The 20,762-nt window shown below is 37.7% G+C and overlaps 1 protein-coding gene across 1 annotated transcript in view; it reads left to right on the top strand.

Annotated features, from left to right (window-relative positions):
* Positions 1-20,730, top strand: part of LOC6044828 (serine/threonine-protein phosphatase 4 regulatory subunit 1) — a 127,881-nt gene extending 107,151 nt beyond the window's left edge. The window contains 7 exon segments of the mRNA XM_038261280.1: positions 1,658-1,813; positions 11,295-12,526; positions 12,528-13,240; positions 13,243-13,511; positions 13,573-13,695; positions 19,015-19,150; positions 19,217-20,730. Coding sequence (XP_038117208.1) covers positions 1,658-1,813; positions 11,295-12,526; positions 12,528-13,240; positions 13,243-13,511; positions 13,573-13,695; positions 19,015-19,150; positions 19,217-19,605 — 3,018 coding nt within the window. The 3' untranslated portion in view covers positions 19,606-20,730.
* The last annotated feature ends 32 nt before the right edge of the window (positions 20,731-20,762 follow it).

Below are 20,762 nucleotides of genomic sequence, written 5' to 3'. Positions count from 1 at the left end.
TATAGTTCATTTTGATGTATGTGGAGATTCTAACAAATGATTTGGCAAGAGAAGGAAAAATTAAAAAAAAACCTTCGAAGCAGGATCCTTTTATAAAAACATATTAATCTCCCTAATAAAATATTTTTCAGAAAATTGAAATCATTCTGCCCTGTAATAGTAATTTTTAATTTAAAAAGCATTGGAAAGAAGAACTCTTAAAATTTTAGAAAATGTATGGGTTGGAAGTTTTAGTTGTTTTATGTAATTTTGCCAATGTTTTTAAAAATTTATAATTTTTGGGGTCATTTTTGGCTGTGTTTTTTACTAACATTTCCTATATTTTAAGTAAAAAGAAGTATGCAGTAATATGTCTCAGACTATGCTTTTATGCATTTTTTTACAATTTAAATGATAATGGTGGCATTTTATAGCAGAAAATGTGAAAAACAAGCAAAAAATTGAAAAAGTTACTGTAAAAGCAAGAAAAAATTAGATAGGCAAAATATAATGATAAAACAGGCCATGTGGAAAACCGGAAACAAACATAAACTAAACAAGATAAATGCAAATTAAAATACTAAAAATGGAACAAAAAAAAACATAAAACAAGAGAAGTAAAGTTTTTCGTAGCACAAAAGTTGCTCAAAATGACCTCCTGAACACGGGAAAAATCAAAATTTTCGAAAAAAAAATTTGGGCAGTAGAGGGTTAAGACTCTGGAAGGCATCATTACCGATCGGCCATTTGGCTGCCATGTTTGTTTTAGAAAAATATTCAAATCTTGATTAAGAATGTATGTTTTCCTTGTTGTTTGTAGAAGCATTTTAAATATTGTGATTTTTTCTGGACCCTGAATCCAAAACTATCATTGACAGTCATTGCCCCAAAAGTGAAGGACACCTTCTACCACCTTAAGCATGTTATCTAGACTGTTGCCTTTCAAAAAACATCCTTTTTACTAAAGAATTAGGTCGATTCGTTCTAAAGCTTTCAAGAAATTTTAAAATTACGTGAAAAAACGTTACTTAATCCACCTTTAGGTGGTTGGCGCCTTCCTCAATGGGTGCTATCAAAAATGCAAAAAATGCGTAAATAACACTTAAGTGCTTATAACTTTTGATAGACTTGTTAGATCTTCAATGTCTTGGACGCGTTGGAAAGGTCTTTTAAATACCTTTCTAAAAATGTATAGCATGACGGGTTTTCTTACAAAAACCACCTTTTTTACAATCTTCCGGACTTTTGTTAAACTCGTTTTTTTAGCATAACTTTTGAAGTACTTAACTTAACTTTATAATTTTTAATAGCGACTTATGGGACCCCAAGACGGATCGAATGACACCAAAACGGACAAAATCGGTTCAGCCAATGTCGAGATAATCGAGTGACAATTTTTTGATCAACATCCCACCACACACACAGACATTTGCTCAGAATTTGATTCTGAGTCGATAGGTATACATGAAGGTGGGTCTAGGAGGTCTAATTGAGAAGTTCATTTTTCGAGTGATTTTATAGCCTTTCCTCAGTAACGTGAGGAAGGCAAAAAACACATTTAAAACTAAATAAATGCTTTAGATTGCCTTAGCACTTTTTAAATAAAACTTTGTTTTCGTTTAATTCTTTTAACTAACTCCAATCCCTTTTTTTTCCTTTCATTTTTTCGCTTAACCAGGTCCGCTGCGGTGCGTTCGAAACGCTCACCTACCTGATCGAGAAGGGCTTCCTGGACAAGGCCACCACGGAGGAAACGGTCTGCCCGGTGGTGGAGAAGCTGTGCCGCAAACCGTTGGACACCTTCGACGAGGAACTGTACGCGATCTTCATCCACGTAAGTTATCCATTCTTTTTCAGGTTCGATTTTTTTTTTTGGAAAATTGAAATTTGGTTATTTGAAGAAAAGGAGGGGGAGAGGAAAAAAAACGTGACACTCCCATCATCATCATCATCAGCATCTTCGACAACGTCTTTTCTGTGGTGAACAAGAGTGTGGTGGGTTAATGTCACTAATTACCCAGTCGGTGTCACCGCGCGCCAGCAGCAGGTATCCACTTAATAGTGCCCCTCATTAGCTGCTTCACACATAATTTTCCGCAGTAGATTGAGAGAGAGAGAGAGAGAGAGAGAGAGGGGAAAAAATCAGGCTCACCAGCTCGGAACGCGCGCCCATGTAATGTGATGAAATTATAATGTCGTTAAAATTGATTGGTGATTTTCTGTGGGAAAAAAAAAACGACTCAACCCGGTAAGGTGTCTTAAAGCCTTGAGAAATGGGACCATTTCCCTCCAGAAACTGTCATCGTCGGCGTCGTCGACTTCATTTTTGACGGGGAAATTTTCCGGTTCCGGCGGTTCCCTGGTGTGCGCACGGGGAAGAATGTAAATTTTACTATCCTTCCTCGACTTACGGCCCAAAATGTAGGCCACACGTGTAATCGCAGTGTGCCACGGCGAAGAGGTGTGAACGTTGGTCGGAACTTATGCGCTGACTAACTGACTACCCTGTAGAACAGGGTGGTTGATTGAAAGGATATTTGAATTGATGGTTTTATTTTTAATATTAATGAAATTGAAAAGATGTTGAATTTTTAAAGTATTATTTTTTACAATTTAAAATTAAATTTGCATCAGAAACAGGGTGACGAGCGTAAATTTTATGATTTTTGAAGTGTTGAATTCTCGGAGAAAAAAAATAAATTTAAAGGGGTAAATTTTCATTTTAATCTATCATTTGCATAGGAAACTCAAAGCAGATTAGTTTACTCTAGAAATATTCGTTTGAAGTTAGTTGTTTTTGATATGAAGTATACTGCGACAATTTTTGATGGTTTTTATGGTGTAGTCAAAGGTTTAGTGAGTACATATTTAAAGTATTTAAAAAAATAAGCTTTTGGCGTGAGTCATTGTAAGAAAAAACATTTTAATTTTCTGTATATTTCCTTATTTAATTAGGTCTTTTATCTCTAGAAAGGCATTCTGAAATTCAAAAAAAAAATCCAACTTCAAAAATTTCAAAGAACAGAAAACATTATAAAAAAACATTAAAATGCAGTCCAGATTCGATTATTCGAAGGTTTGTATGCAAATTCGGATGAACAAAAAAAAAACGTGTTTTTTCTTAGAAATTGAATTTAATTTCATTTACATTCTTAGTGGTATGGCTATTCATCTTTTTTGTACTTTTCGTTTTATTATTAACTGTTCACATTTATTTATTTACTTCAAATTGTTTTACATTTTTGCACTACATTTTTATTCTACATTTGGGTAAAAAGGAAAAAAAGATCAATTGAACAACTAATTGTTTTCTTAGTTTTAACATTAAATTTGAGTTCTGCGACCGCGTTTTAGTCAAATTCAAGTAGTCGTTTGCCTAGTAAATTTAATTTTTTTTTATATATTTCATCACCGCCATTTTGGCTGCCATCTTAGATTTAAAAATGCGTAATCACAGCCTTTGGATAATCGAGTCAAGACTGTAGTACTGTTTGTTTTCGAATTTTAAATTTTGAATCGAAATCAGTGTCACCAACCTATTTATTTTTTAACCCTTTCGAGCCTGATGACCCAAATATCAAAATTTCCAAAACTAGCCTATAATTTTCGTATGGTCATAAGAATCAATTTCCCATCATTGACTAAAAAAATATTTTTTTGAAAATTTAGGCCTGAAAGGGTTAAAAAGAGAAACTTTTTTATTTTCAACGTGAAGACTTCCAACATTGTCATGATTTTTCGTTCAATGATATAAATTTTGCGTCGCTATCAATATTTTGACAAAATTCCTTCTACAAGTTGTATAGAATAGTGCCCTACACATGCTGAAAATTCTTGGTAACGATTCATTGCGAAGTTGTGGAAATCGTCATTATTCAATGATTGCCAACTAGGACGTCAATGATTGTTCCACAAATTTATATAAATTTTGGTCACATTTGATTTAGATCAAAAATTCCTTCAGTGGCGTCAAGAAGGCAACAACCGGCACATGCTGATTCATTTTAGTGCAGAAATTCGTTAAATTAAATTTTATACAGAATATTTTAGAGTGATGATCAAATATCTCAAAGTAATGATCAACGTATTCACCTTAAAATCAAATTGAAACGCGATGTAGAACATCATCGAACATGAATATATGACAAAAGGTCGAAAGACATAAGGTCGAGTAGACAAAAGGTCGAAAATGTAAATTTGTTTATATAATTCATGACGTTTTGTGCTCAATGAAAATAACAACATCTTGAAATTTGTATATTCCACAATGTCAAAATTATAACAATACATAAAGATTTGTTTAAAAGAATATTGTCCACCAAAACATGTGTAATGTAGGACTATTTATCATTAACTATTGAATGATTTTATTTTTTTTATTTTAAGAAAAAATATTCCAAAGCCAAAATTATTTTTAAACAATATAAAATTCACTAGGAATGTTTGAAGTCAGGCTCTTATTCATTAAACTTTTCAAAGAACTTCTCATGTTCAAAAGAATGAAAAAACTCGCAATCCAAAATTTTGTCCTTTCGACCTTATGTCTTTCGACCTTTTGTCACTAATCCGACTGACAGCTGTCAAGCTAAAACAATCTGATGTTAGAAAAATCAAGCAAAACATTGTCGGCCGAAGCCGATGTGTAAACAAAGAGTCTATCCTGCTCACGTCAGTTGATGTTTACATTAGGAACAAGCAGGATCTCTTTGTTTACTCTTCGGCATAGGTCATATTAAAATGATCAAATATCTCAAAGTAATGATCAACGTATTCACCTTAAAATCAAATTGAAACGCGATGTAGAACATCATCGAACATGAATATATGACAAAAGGTCGAAAGACATAAGGTCGAGTAGACAAAAGGTCGAAAATGTAAATTTGTTTATATAATTCATGACGTTTTGTGCTCAATGAAAATACATCTTGATATTTTGATATTCCACAATGTCGTTTTTGAAAGAGTGTAAAAATTCCCAAACATATAACAACACATAAAGATTTGTTTAAAAGAATATTGTCCATCAAAACATGTGTTAAGTCAGACTATTTATCATAAACTATTGAAAGAATTTTCTTTCTTTTTTAATTTTAAGAAAACTCGCAAAAATATTCCCTAACATTTTTTTTTAGAAACAATATAAAATTCACAAGGAATGTTTAAAGCCTTTCGACCATATGTCTTTCGACCTTTTGTCGCTAGTCCGACTGACAGCTGTCAAGCTGAAAAAATCTTATGTTAGAAAAATCAAGCAAAACATTGTCGGCCAAAGCCGAAGTGTAAATAAAGAGTCTATCCTGCTCACGTCAGTTTATGTTTACATTAGGAACAAGCAGGATAGACTCTTTGTTTACACTTCGGCATCGGCACTATTACAATGTTTTGCTTGAAATTTAGCTCGACGTGTGACATATCTGTCACAATACTGTTTTACTTTTGAATGCGTTCCAATCAGCGAAAATTTAAATAAGTGGACATTAGGGTGACAATAAAAAATAGACATCCGAGATACCGCCCAAGTTCGATTCATTAGGCAAAAATAAGTAACTGTGAATATTTTGAGCGAAATCTGTTAAGGCTTAAGGGTCGCTTGGATCGTTAAATCTGTATAAAAAAAATCTTCTCATACAAAAACGTGTTGCTTAAATTGCTAATAATGGATTAACTTGGATCGTTTTGCGGTCTTCGATATAGTTGTTTGTCATAAAAATTTTCATAACAATCTCACACTTGACAACATTTTCGACACATTTAACGTCCCCTTTTGGTTAATTTTGAAATTTTTGCTTTTCCCCATACATTTTACGAATTTTCTCATACAAACTTCAACGATAAAAACGTTACATAATCCACCTAGGTGAATGGGGGCTTCCTCTTCTCGGTTCATACACAAATAAATGTATTGAGAATGTACGACCGCAAAGGATTTAAAATGGATTTTTGAAACAATTTAAAATAATAACTTTGCGATCCTTTTAGACTGAAAGCAGAATACTTAATATATAGTCTAGAGACTTACTAAATCGAATGCTATTCAATCCGAGTAGAAGTAAAATACGCCCATGTTCGTCGACGAAAATCCATGTAAGCAATGCACGCGAGTTTTTACACCGTGACGGCATAGGGGGATGGCGTCACTATTTTTAGAACACGTTTTCCACTTTTTCTTATCGAAACCGACTACTTTATCGACTTCATTTTGCTGGGCGAGATAGGACGCCGTCTATTTTTAGACGATGACTCAGCACTTTTGCACTTAAAAAACCAGATGGCAGCACGATGTAACGCCACGTCCCTATGCAGAGCTCGAACGAGTCAAAATTTCCGTAAACTCTCTCCTTCTCTCGCCTTGCATTCCGCTCTCACCTTCTACAGCTAAAGCGAAAATTTAAGAAAGGGTAAAAAGTGTATCGCTAACGGAGTCGATCGATGGCTCATGGATAGTAGGGTGGTCCAAATCCGGACTTTTTTGGGGCTACCCCCTGGAATCAAAGGTTGACCCATCACTAGGCTAAATTCCAAATTTGAGCTCATTCTGACCACGGGAACCCCTCCCTCCAATCGCTTAAAGTTTGTATGGGAAAAATCGTCAAAATGTATGGAGAAACGCAACTGTTTTACTTTTTTACCTGTGGAAGGCGCCATAATTATCCGATTTTTACCATTTCTCAAATGTAGAACCTTCATTAAATGTAGAACAACTTTCCCGAAGACACCATATTTTTAGGATTTTTTCCCGCGAAGTTATTAGCGCCTAAAACTGACCCTTTTTGCGCGGCCAGCTGTAAGGGGCTACCTAACAACAATGTTTATTTCCAATTCGTACACGCACGTGCTCTCTCTCAGGTTCAAACTCTCTCACGAGCTTGCTCGCCTGCCTGCCTGCCTGCCTGTTTACCAACAAGCGCGCGCTGTTTCTCTGCTTGGACTTTTGTCGTCGTCGTCGTTTTCGTTTGCTATCCGCTGCGCAGCGTTTCTGGCATGTTTATTATAATTTTCAACTAAAATAGCAGGATTGTTTTGAGATATAAAATTTAATGTAATATGTGATCAACAAAAGATATCATATTATTAGAGCGTGTGAGAGAGAATACAAATTTGATGAATTAGTTCATCCATGAATCGTCATCTGTTCTGATCCAAATTATCGTTTTGGATTTAATTTATCTGCTTTTGTTACAAGAAATACCATGCAGTTTTTTTAGATAAAAAGGAAGGAATTTTCTTTAGATTTTTTTTAAACTGAATCCAAATGAGTATCTTAAAGGAAGGCCGCAACTGCAAGATCTGAAGGTAGTTAACGATTGTGCAGAAAGAGATATTTCCTGAATCGAAAAATTTACAGGTAAACTGACAAAAATGATAAACAGTTGCAATATTTGTTGAATGAAAATTTGCAGCAATAATTGTAAAATTGCCTTGATTTGTACTAAGTATATTTTTGTGAAAGCAAACTACCTAAAGGAACAGCATTTATATTACCTGAAGATTTTTTTAAATAATTGAATCATTATCATGTTTCTTTAGCATATACGAAAAACTTCGTGTAATGCTTGGAAAAACAAACAAACCCTGTTCTCATGACATTCGCTGTAATTTTTTAATCGAGCCTAAGCTGTCTTTTCTTTAAACTATTTTTTTAAGCGCAGTTTTTTTTATTTTTGTCATAATTTAAGAATTTATATGCTAAATATATCTCAAAACAATCCTGCTATTTTAGTTGAAAATTATAATAAACATGCCAGAAACGCTGCGCAGCGGATAGCAAACGAAAACGACGACGACGACAAAAGTCCAAGCAGAGAAACAGCGCGCGCTTGTTGGTAAACAGGCAGGCAGGCAGGCGAGCAAGCTCGTGAGAGAGTTTGAACCTGAGAGAGAGCACGTGCGTGTACGAATTGGAAATAAACATCGTTGTTAGGTGGCCCCTTACAGCTAGCCGCGCAAAAAGGGTCAGTTTTGGGCGCTAATAACTTCGCGGGAAAAAATCCTAAAAATATGGTGTCTTCGGGAAAGTTGTTCTAAATTTAATGAAGGTTCTACATTTGAGAAATGGTATGAATCGGATAATTATGGCACCTTTCACAGGTAAAAAAGTAAAACAGTTGCTTTTCTCCATACATTTTGACGATTTTTCCCATACAAACTTTAAGCGATTGGAGGGAGGGGTTCCCGTGGTCAGAATGAGCTCAAATTTGGAATTTAGCCTAGTGATGGGTCAATCTTTGATTTCAGGGGGTAGCCCCAAAAAAGTCCGGATTTGGACCACCCTAATGGATAGGTATCTAAGAACACATTACATATTGTCATTTCCCGAAATGACTTGACTTGTCTTGGCTTGGCGAAGACGTTTTTGAAACTATTCTGGTCCTGATTTGAGGTCGGCGGAATCTTTGCATGCTGGACGCGTTTCACAAAGGGAATTTTATTTCCTAAAATGACATTCGAAGCACGATGAAAAATGCTTTCGAGTGAAGTATAATAGTTCTGGGTTTTTTAGCCGGATGGGCGAACCAGCATGTGATAATGCATTGGTATCGTCAAAAATAGCAGTTTAGTGCAGATATTAGCGACTAAGCCTAATAATTCGTCGAGATATGTATCTCATTGGATTGGGTTTTGAAAAAGCTTTACAAAAATGTGCAACATGCCGAAATTTTGGTTAATTTTGGCCACGTTTTAGTCGATTTGGAGGCGGCTGAATGCAAGCAGTTTTCTTAAAGTGGCTGTAACTTTGGCAAATTTCAATGGATTTTTGTCCCGTTTCAGCCGTGGATGGAGGACATTCCAAACTACCTAGTTGTGCAAAAATGAAGCAATTTTGAAATTTTTTCATCGTTTTTTGTTTTTCCATTTTAGTTTTGCAAATCGTTTTTCGTAAATATCTTTTGACAGGAAAAGGCTACGGGGAAGATTTTCAATAGCGACTTATCGGAAGCTAAGAGGGATCGAATGCAACCGGAAGTGTCCAAATCCGTTCAGCCATTTCCGAGAAATCGCAGTGACATTTTTTGGCCAATTTTCAAGTGATTTTATAAGGCATTCCTCGGAGAGGAAGCCAAAAGCAACCCTCAACTCTCTACACACCAATTTTTTTTGCTGAAATTCAGTTAAGTTTTACTGAATTTTCATCTACTGAAATTTCAGTTAACGATTCAGTAATTTAGATTTTACTGAATTCTCAGTTAACTGATATTTGTCACTTTGACAGAAGATTTACTGAAATTTGAGTAAAACGGTTGTCAAAACAACTGAAATTTTAGCTAAACAAACGTCAAATTATCGTTGCTGGTGTTTCAGTTATCAAAATTTGATTTTGCTTGTCATTGAAAATGTTTCCAGTACTGTTATTGATACATTTATTTCATCAATCGTCTAAACCCAAAAAAAACAGGTGGTTAGCATCGAGGCATTTGTTATTAACATTTTTCTTACCTTGGTTTCTAAAGATCACAATACAAAATTTAAAAAAAAACACAACTTATTTAAAGGGAGTTTTCTCTCGGCAGCATCCAAGCAATAAGTCATAAGTGACATTTCAGTTTGACAGATATGCAGTTACAGTTAAATATTTGGCAATCCAATCTGGCTGTGTACCGATTTGGCACAGTTACTAATTTTTGCCTGAAGAATCAAACCAGGGGGTATCTTTTAAGATATTCCAAAATTTTAAATTTTTCTTCTCACCCAAGTGGACATTCTAACAACCTAAATTCGAATTAGTTAATTCGATTTGTCTGTAGTAAAAAATCTAAAATGATCGCGAACAATAACTCAATTCTGGTCAATTATTATTCGGATTAGTTTTTTTTTAGAAAGCAAATGTTGTTTTGTGAATTTGATTTTTAACTACGCTAACCGATGAAAAAATAATTAAAAATCTCCAGAACGAGTAGCCACCATGGTGTTAACTACGGATGACGTTTTAATGACGTTGATGATGACGACAATGATGATGACGTGCAATGAAGAATGACACACCTCTCCCCCCGAGAATAGTGCATGTGGATGCTGCGCCATCGAAGAACGTGTGATTACTTTATGACAAGCCGGCAGCAAGCGCCATGACGAACAGAAGAAATCGAATTGCAGTTTTATCTCCAACCAGCTCAGCCCATGCTGATGTGTGACACATTCGTGGTGATGTGTTCCCCGAGACAAGTCGCGCCGGTACTTGGCGGCAAGAAAGACATGGGTAGTGAGATAGTTTTACCCTGCATTCGAAAACCGGGATCTCACTACCTTGTCTTTCATGCTGATGAGTGCACATCCCAAACTTGAGTGTAGTTGCAGTGCAATGAGTTCCCCAAACCCGCAGAGTGACTCCACGTTGGCATCAAATTTGGTTGTTTTAGTTCAACCACGTTTCAACCGCTATCACAGCCAGCTTTGATGAGCAACGCGGCACTCATTAGCAACAGAGGAGTGGAACTCATCTCGAAGGATGTGAACGCAGAGGCAGTGTTGATGCTTGACTGAGCTCATCAATTGGTTGTGGCTATGTGTCTTTAATAGTGGCGCTTTGCACGGAGAGAAAGTAAAAAAAAATCTAACTGATCTTGTTTTTAAGGTAAAGCGTCCCAATCATATCACAGCCATTTTGATGAGCTCAGTCGGGTGGCGCAAGTCATCGAGAAAGCAGAGTGAGTGTCTATGAAGAAAGAAGTAGTTTCGGCAATGTCCAGCTGTTCAGTTCGTAAAAATGGTTGTGCCGTGTGTACATTTGAACATTCAATATTCATATCACAGCCATTTTGACGAGTTTGAACCTGTGGCGCAATTCAGCGAGTTAAGGTGACCCAGGAGATTGTTTTTTCAGCGCAACTGTATCCACTCTCAAAGTGGCTGTGAAATGGTTCCTCCAGAAATCGCCATATCACAGCCAGCTTTGAAGAGCGATACGGTTGCCCCGGCAACTGCATCAACAACAACAACAAAAGTATGAAGAAAGGTACAGTGAACCGCTCCTCATCGGCAATGAAAATGAGACGGCAGTTAATTAATCTGATGTCTGTGTGTGCTTAGATCTTTTAAATTGAATACAAAGTGTGACGTTTGTTAATTATGACTATTTTCGGTCCGCGGCTACACGGCAATTTATGCTGAGCGTATTCCAGACTCACAAAGTGGCAGTGAAATGGTACTGTGTTTGATATCGCATATCACAGCCAGCTTTGATGAGCTGGACTACCGCTTCAAAGATCATCGAGGGAGAGAGGAAGACGTGACCACGCGCCATAACCTCAAACTTTTTCGCATTTTTAAGCAAGACTTGGAGCTTTGAACTGAGTGTTTGCTTGTTTTTTTCCTTTCAGCTGATGGTCAAGATCGTCCCGATCGTGGGTTACGCCAAGACGTACGAGCTGGTGTACGAGCGGTTCGTGGAGATGTGCAGCTGCAAGGAGCACTTTGTGCGGCGCGAGTGCGCGAACGCGTTTCCGGTCATGTGCGAGGTCCTCGGGGATGAGCTGTTTGAGCGGAGCATGCTGCCGATCTTTATGCAGCTGTGCGACGACGAGATTTGGACGGTGAGGCGAGCCTGCGCGGACGTGATGCCGATCATTGCCCTGCTGTGCACGCTGGAGAAGCGCCGCAAGGTGCTCGTTCCAGCGATGAAGAAGTTCATGTTCGATCCGAGCCAGTGGGTCATCATGGCGGCGTTGAAGAACTTGGGACTGTTTCTGACGACCTTTGCCCAGCTGCGCATTCTGGGGCTGGCCTACAACGGGAACCTGGTGCTAACGGTGACGAACGCGGCGGACGCGCAGTCCTTCCAGCAGCTGGACATCCGGCGGGTCACGTACGGCAATCAGCCGTCGGCGGACGCGTTGATCAAGAACTACGAATGCTACGAGCGCCGCTTCCGCGATGCGATCCAGCGGTACGCACTGCTCTCCCTGGTCAAGTCCAACGAAGAACCGTGGCGAGCTCGTGGCGACGAAGCCATCAACGTCGAGGTGTACCTCTACTCGATCGTGTACGCGGACCGGCGATCGCAACGCCTTTCCACCGGCTCCAACTCGGACGACGGAGGCATCTCCAAGATCTCGGACTTTTCCTACAAGTACTACGTGCGAAAGTCGCTGAAATCCAGCTCACTGCTGGACTCACCCACTTCCGTTCCGGTCGTGCCGCAACTCATGCGTCGGAACTACGACGAAAAGAACCCGCTGAACCGCTTCCTGCGCTATTGCTCACCCATGAAGAACAACTTCGCCGACGCGTTCGCCAAACAGGGCGGCACCAGTCGGGGCAGCGAATCCGACGACTACCACGGAGGCTGGGGACCGGAAGATGACGAGTACTCGGCCATCACCATGAAGATGAAGATTTTCGAAAACGAACTCGACAACTCGATGGACGCCGACGGAGACGGCGGAGGCGGAGGAAGCCAAGAGCAACCGGCCCAACTCCACGAAGTCCACGAAGAGGAAAAGAAATCATTCTCCGAAGACGAAGACCAGAGTTACAACTCGCACCAGTTCTGGTACATCAGCCCGGAACTCCCCCTAGAACTGGACTTTATCGACGATGACGGATCGACAACCCTCCGCCATCACCACCAAAAACTCCGACATAAGCAATAACAATGCGGGCGGCCCTTCAACCTCAACCCCAAAACCCCAATCCGAACAACCCAAGCAACAGTTCGCCCAAGAGGAAGACAGTCGAAACAACAACTCCAAACTTCAAACCATCCCAACAGCAACAGCCGCAGCGGCAGAACTCCCGGCCAACGATAGCGACTCCTCGTACGGCAGCATCAACAACAACTCCGAACCGGAAAAGCCCGACCCCACGGACGTGGACCGCTACTACGCCGACCTCCAACATCAAAAATCAACCACGTCCACTGCCAGCATGGGCTCCTCCTTCCAGCAGCAACTAGATGCAGTCTCCGCCGGCGTGGGCGCCCTCGCCATCGGCAAGGAAGGCGAACGCCTCAAGGACATCATCAAGTGGCAAAACGAAGAGGTCGAGTGGAACCTGCTCGAGGACTTTGTCCACATGAAGAACATCAACAAAGAGCTCTGCTACGAGTGCGCCTTCAATTTCCCCGCGATCGTCCTCACCTTCGGCGAAAAGTTCTGGCCCATCCTGAGTTCGCACTTTTTCGCCCTCTGCAACGACATCCAGAACACGGTCCGCCGCACGATGGCCGCCTCCATCAGCAAGGTCGCGCTCATCATCGGCCGCGAGCAGGCCACCCGCGATCTCGTCATCCCATACACCGAGTTCCTCATCGACTCGGACGAAATCAAATCGAGGTCGTCAACACGCTCGCGGAGTTTCTGCGCGTCATCGACGGGTCCGAGCACGAAACCCTGATGGACCAGCTCGGCCTCTGTCTGCAGCCCCCGCTCAACATGATGAACTGGCGCTTCCGCGAGGCCGTCGCCCGCCAACTCGTCCAGCTCGTCCAGATGCACACCAAGATCCGCAAGGAGAACTGCCTGCTCTACCTGACCGGGCTGGCGATGCGTCTCTGCATCGACAAGTACGACTTTGTGCGGAAGGCCGGCATCGATGCGGTAAGACAACCAATTTATTCCTTTAAAAGACATTGATTTTAACGTAAACATCTTACAACAGTTTGTCGAGTGCGCCCGCGAGTTCCAGGACAACGACGCTGTGTTCAAATTCTTCACGGAAAACTTTGCCAACTGCTCAAACTGGCGCCGCCGGCAGACGTACATCATCACCGCGGGGAAGATGGTAAGAGAGAGCTGCATTTTTTTCCTCATTTTTTAGCATTTTCAAAACCGTTGCTCTCAGTTGCTTACAATTATAGATTTTAAACAAGAAAATCGTTTTATGAGTGGTACAATCGAAAAAAAAATGCCATTCAGTAGAAAAACTGCGTTACGGAATTAGAGTCAAGATTACAGGACACTCTCAAAACACGAACGACGAATTATCAAAAGATATCTGCTCGTAAACCTTCCATGCTACAAAAACTGTGTATGGGTAACAGGTGGGCCATCAAAGGAAAAATAAACGTATGCATATAAACATGATTAAACCTTTTTGCAATTCCGTTTTGAAACTGCTCTCTTTTTCCTGACATATTGTATATAGTGACGAAATGGCTTTTTTACCTTTACCAAAAATAACAGTGCTGAAAAGTTGACTCTGGTTTAGTTTTTGAGTTGACCTAACACACGGACGTCAAACTAAAGCAGGGACACAAACATTTCACTGACAAAAGCTATTCTTTTTTTTTTTTGTTTTCCTGTCCTATTGTCGAAACTGCAAAAAAAATGTATGCTACTCGTTGCAAAACTCAATTCTATCAGCACTCCATGTATATCCATGGCGGCGTCGCCGACATGTGTTGAAAAGTCATCATTTTGCATCTTAAAATTTAAGTTGTAGTTTATGTAACTAGTTCAAACATAAGATTTTTTTAAGCACGACTCGGATTTATACAAAGAGTGCTGAAAAAATCAAGTTTTGCAATTCCGTAAAGCACCCTTTTAACCGGAGAGCAGTTCTCTACGGAATTGGTCTTTTTTCTTTCATTTTAATTTTTGTATTTTTTAATCCGGCTGAAACTTTTTTGGTACCTTCGGTATGCCCAAAGAAGCCATTTTGCATCATTAGTTCGTTCATACAATTTTCCATACAAATTTGGCAGCTGTACATACAAAAATGATATGTGAAAATTCAAAAATTTGTATCTTTTGAAGAAATTTTTTGATCGATTTGGTGTCTTCGGCAAAGTTGTAGGTATGGATGTGGACTACACTGAAAAAAATGATACACGTTAAAATTTTTTTTTGGTGATTTTTAATTGCACTTTTTGTCACTAAAACTTGATTTGCAAAAAAACAATATTTTTATTTTTTTTTATTTTTTTTTTTTGTATGTTTTAGAGGACATTAAATGCCAACTTTTCAAAAATTTCCAGAATGGGCAAAAAATCTTTGACCGAGTTATGATTTTTTGAATCAATACAGATTTTTTCAATAAATCAAAATATCGGTCGAAACAATTTTTCAACTTTATTTTTCGATGTAAAATCAAATTTGCAATCAAAAAGTACTTCAGTGAATTTTTGATAAAGTGCACCGTTCCCAAGTTATAGCCATTTTTAGGAAATTTCATTAGTTTCTAATGTCGATATCTCAGCAACTAATGGTCCGATTTTCAATGTTAAAATATGAAACATTCGTGAAATTTTCCGATCTTTTCGAAAAAAATATTTTCAAAATTTTTAAACCAAGACTTACATTTTAAAAGGGCGTAATATTGAATGTTTGGCCCGTTTGAAATGTTGCTCTTGATTTGAAATTTTTGAAAAATAAAAATAGTGTTTTTTTGCAAATCAAGTTTTATTGACAAAAAGTGAAATTAAAAATCACCAAAAAATTTTTTACCGTGTATAATTTTTTTTCAGTTTAGTCCATATCCATACCTACAACTTTGCCGAAGACGCCAAATCGATCAAAAAATTCCTTAAAAAGATACATATCTTTGAATTTTCACATATCACTGCCAAATTTGTATGGAAAATTGTATAAACGAACTAATGATGCAAAATGGCTTCTTTGAGCATACCGAAGACACCAAAAAAGTTTCAGCCGGATTAAAAAATACAAAAAAAAAAATCGAATGACCGAAATCTCAGAGAAATGCTGTGGAGTTTTTTTATTCTCAGAGAAACGTTAGTTTGCCCACATCAATTTTATTTGCCGTCAAGATAAGTTTCAAACTCCAAAGCAGTATCGAAAAGTAGGCATTGCTTTTCAGTATTTTTATATTAATTGACGAAAAGTTGGTCATTTCTTCATTCGTGAATTACAGTCCAGACTCGATTATCTGAAGATCTAGGAAAAAATAATTTCGGGTAATCGAATGACAAATAATTTTTTTTTTCGTTGGCTTATTTTTGATTGTGTTTGACCCCTACGCTGTTTTTTTTGAAAAACTTCAAAATTTTAATGAAAATTGAAGTTTAATCAACTGAAAACCAGTTAAAGTGCATTTTCCTGCGTTAATAATCATATTTAGCATGTTTGAGCTCGTTTGAAAACATTTTCAGTATTCATGAAATACCAATGTACAGTCCCACGAAAAAAAAAAATCGCGAAAATTCAATGTCCGTCAATTCATCGGTATTTTGAAAACTAATGCATGGAAAGCAACTGGACGCGTGTAAAATGCATTTAAAAACACTTTTTTCATCCAAATGTTGAAACCTATGCTTGTAATTTCAATTTTTTTTTTGCCTCCCCCTCGACTTTGGTCAGAGCCGAGGGAGATAATTTTGTTTTTGCAACGGCGGCTAAAATGGCCGTATGAAATATTTAAAAATGCATTTTGTAAATTAATAGACAATCAACTATTCAAATTTGCCTACAATGGGGTCGCAGAATTCGAGTTTGATGCTAAAAGTAAGAAAATAAATTTATACCAATTTTTTATCATGGTTCGATTATCCGAAGTACCACACAAACCTTCTGATAATCGAAACTTCGGATAAACGAGGCTTCGGATAATGGAATTTGGACTGTATAGGAAATCAAAGTTGTTTCATAATGGAATTGCGAAAAAGATTTTTTGAATCAATTTTTACCAAAAAAAAAATGTTTTTGGTACATTTTGCTTAACCCTCTACTGCCCAAATTATTTTTTCGAAAATATTTATTTTTCCCGTGTTCAGGAGGTCATTTTGAGCAACTTTTGTTCTACGAAAAACTTTACTTCTCTTGTTTTATGTTTTTCTTATTTCATTTTTAGTATTTTAATTTGCATTTATCTTGTTTAGTTTATGTTTGTTTTTGGTAGTATTTGGCCTACTCTACCACCTAATATAATTACATTTCGCCTATCTAATTTTTTCATGTTTTTACAGCCACTTTTTAAATTTTTTGCATATTTTTCACATTTTCTGCTATAGAATCGCACCATCATCATTTAAATTGCAAAAAAATGCGTAGAGGCATAGTCTGGGACACTACAAAAATTACTGCATACTTCTTTTTACTGAAGATATAGGAAATGTTAGTAAAAAACACAGCCAAAGTTGACCCCTAAAAAAATGTCATTTTTAAAAACATTGGCAATGTCAAATAAAACAAGTAAAACTTTCAACCCATAAATTTTCTAAAATTTTAAGCGTTCTTCTTTCCAATGCTTTTTAAATATCAAAAATCGGTTGGAAAATTGATTTTTGGCGATTTTTTAAATCGAAGCCTGTCTAAAGGCGGGGTTTGGTTGTAGAGGGTTAAAGTCGTCTCGCCGAATGGAAATTTCGCCGAAAGTTTTTGTTTTTTGCTTGTAAAAAAATCATAGGGATTGCTTGTTTTTATTTTTGGTTAAATATAAAACGAAAATCTTTTTTTTTCAATTTTTGCAAAATATTTGAACTGCACTTCGTTTTTTGCATTAAAAACAAAATATCACAAATTAAAAATATTTCTTAATTTATGAATGAAACTGCCTATTTCTAATTCATAAAAAATATTTCAGAAAAGTAAATAATGATGCTAAATGTTTTCCAAGAACTGCTAAAACTAAAAAAAAAATATTATTAAGTAAATACTCAAAAAAATGCAGAGGCATTTTTTATAATTTTATCGACGATAATCTTATCGCCGATAATGGACGATAACTTATTTTTTAAATCTTTCTAAAGTCGACTTTATTCAACCATATGATGTTAAATTTTCAATGCTTTCACTAAGAATACTAAGAATATTTTTTTGAAAATCAAGGTAAAAATACTCAAAATTTCACAAAATGACGTATTTAAAAAAAATACAAAAATTTTCATAATTTGTAATATGGTTATAAAACGAAGCGATATTTGATATGCATTATTACTTTATTAGAGTTCTTTTGTTTCACAAGATACCGTATTTTTTCAAAAACACAAAAATCTTCAAAATTCACAAAAGGAAGCGAAATTTTGAATATTTTCACTTTATTTTGTAAAACACTAAAATTTGCAAAATTGCATATTTTGAAAATTTGGTTATTTTCGTAAAAATAAGGTGTTTTGCGAAAATTATAGTATTTAAAAAAAACTAATTAAGTGAAAACGCATACAACATTTCGCTTCGTTTGATACCCATGTTGCAAATTTTGAAAATTTGAGTATTTTCGAAAAAATACGGTGAAGTCCTGTAATGTTTAAAAAAACTATTAAAGAGTAAAAAGCATACCCATTTGATACCCATACTGCATACTATGGGAATTTTAGTTGACATGTTATGGTTGAATTAAGTCGATTTTAGAGAAATTTAAAAAATGCGTTATCGTCAATTATTGGCGATAAAGTTATCGAAATAACGATAGATTTTCGTTACCGTTCCGACGATAGCAATAACCATTATCGTTATCGCTATATGATAATATTATTAATGATGATTTTATCGATTAACAACTTTGTTAACACTTTTTTTTTATTTGGGCATTATGGTAAAAAAAAAAACGAAACTATTGGCACTACGCCCCCCGGGGCATGGCCTTCCTCTAACGTGGGATTTCTGCTCCAGCGCCTCTGACGAGACAGGAGAAACCGGGACCGACGTTTTACTTCACCATCCGATAGAAGCTCAGTGGATAAGGCGGGAATCGAACCCGCGTCTCATAGCATCATCGGGATCGGCAGCCGAAGCCGCTACCCCTGCGCCACGAGACCCACATTATGGTGGTCCTAGCCAAATCGGGGCGGGCCCAAAAAATTACCTTTTTTGAAAAAAGGTGGCAATTTTTTTAAACCATAAGGCATTAAAACATAAAGGATCGTTTTAATTTATCTAATTACTATACAGTGAAGTTATACAAAACTTTTGGCGTCATTTGAAATTAAAAAAAATCATTCAAATAAAATCAAATAAAAAAAAAAGAGATATGCTAAAAAATTTAAAACTCAATAGTTAGTTGACCTCCTAAATTGAATTTCCAAAAAATCAATGAAAAATACCAAAAAATAATTGGTAAATATATCTATTGTAAAAAAAACCGTTGTTGCTCAAAGAAATATTTCTAAATATTTTCTCAACTTTTCTTTTTATTCCTTAACAGCTCGAAACGGGCAGCGTCGAGGTGGAAACGTTCCGCAAGCACGTCCTCGACAAGGTCCTCGCCCTGGTGTCGGACACGGTGCCGAACGTGAGAATACAAGTAGCCAAGTGCCTCAAGGATACGATCCTGCCGCATGGTAAGCAGAAGAAAACTCTCTCGTTTTTTTTTGAAACAAATTTTAACCTACTTTTTCACCTTGCAGGCAGTTTCGGCGCGACCTGCCCGGACGCGGACGCCATCGAGCGGACGCTGGCCAAGCTGCGCGCCGACCCGGACCGGGACGTGCGCGGCCACACCGACGGCTACCTGACGCCGGAGGACGAATCGATCGCGGCGGGCGCGCCCGAGATTACGGCCACCGGTTCGACCATCGATACGGCCTCCACGTCCTCGACGTCGTCCACGTCGTCGCTGTCGCCTCCGCCTCCGCCGCACCCGTTGGCGGGGGTTTCGGGCGGAGCGGGTCAGCAGCAGCAGCAGCAGGGTGGTGGGGAGCACGACCAGGAACAGGAGGAGGACGTCAAGCTGGACTTTCCCAGCGATAACTGGCTGTTTGACGCGATCCACCAGCAGCAGGAGTTTGAGTTTTGAGCAGCAGCAGCGAATGTTTGTTATTTAGGGCACTTATTAACGTGAGAGAGAGAGAGAGCGAGAAAGTGATAGAGCGAACGCGAGGATCCACCTGGAAAACACACACACACACTTATTTGCTATTGTTTTATTTTGTCTGCTTCTTTTTTTCCTTTGATTAGTTGCAATTTTAGTAGGTTTTTCTTCTTACACGAATATCCTCTAGCATAGCGAGCGGTTGAAAATTGTTCATAGTTTGTCAAATCGTGTGTAGAATTTTTGCGTGATTTGAGTCGGTTTTATTGTGTACAAGAAATTACAAACAAAAAAAAAAATAACAACAGAGAAACAACCAAATCTGTCTGACTTGATTTTAGCCGAGAAGAATAAGTAGAAGAAGGGAGAACAAAAGTACAACACGTTGACTTTTTCTGTTAGTAATAAACGCATCACTCGTTGCACGAGAGTTGAGCAAAAAAAATAAATAAAGAGAATTAAGTCATTCTTCGTTCAAACGCATACAACCAATAGACTGCTGTAGTTTTCTTTTCCCTGTTTTCTCTTCTTTCCTCAATCCTCACCACCCTAACCTTTCTATTAGTACGAGATTCGTAGCCAACGATTGTTGCAAGATAACGAAGCCTAGAACTCACCACACCACAACATGATTATAAGGAGGAAATAAACAGTTCAGTTGCCTAAAGACAACGTTATTATTAAAACCAACAACAAAAAAGAAGAGTAAGTTTAATTAAAATGAAGCGATGCAATTCAAAAGACTTTACTTAGGAAAAGTGACAGAAGTGACTAAATATAATGTAGTTAAAATCCTTCAAAAACAAAACACTGGAACAAACTATCAAAGAAGCAACATTTCAAGCGTTGTTAGAGCGTTCAGAAGGCAAAAAGTAAAAACAAAAACTAAATAAATTCAAAAAACGAAAGCGGTAATACAGTGTGCACGGCGACCCCCTAAAACAACGTGGCGCGAAAGCAAAAAAAACACAAACAATTCAAACACATTTTGTACATTTTATAGTTGAATCGTCCCGCGTCAAAACAAACAAAACAACAACGTCTTCGTCGCGTCATAATTACAATCTAGCGAGTAATTAAGAGAAATGAATAAAAAAAAAAGAGCGAAAAACTTCAACAAATCTGAGCGTAATTCACGATGA

The sequence above is a fragment of the Culex quinquefasciatus genome, chromosome 3 (genome assembly GCF_015732765.1).
Source record: "Culex quinquefasciatus strain JHB chromosome 3, VPISU_Cqui_1.0_pri_paternal, whole genome shotgun sequence".
In the NCBI taxonomy this organism is placed as follows: Eukaryota; Metazoa; Arthropoda; class Insecta; order Diptera; family Culicidae; genus Culex; species Culex quinquefasciatus.
The sequence above is the reverse complement of the archived record's forward strand: the minus strand, read 5'-3'. Positions and strand labels throughout refer to the sequence as shown.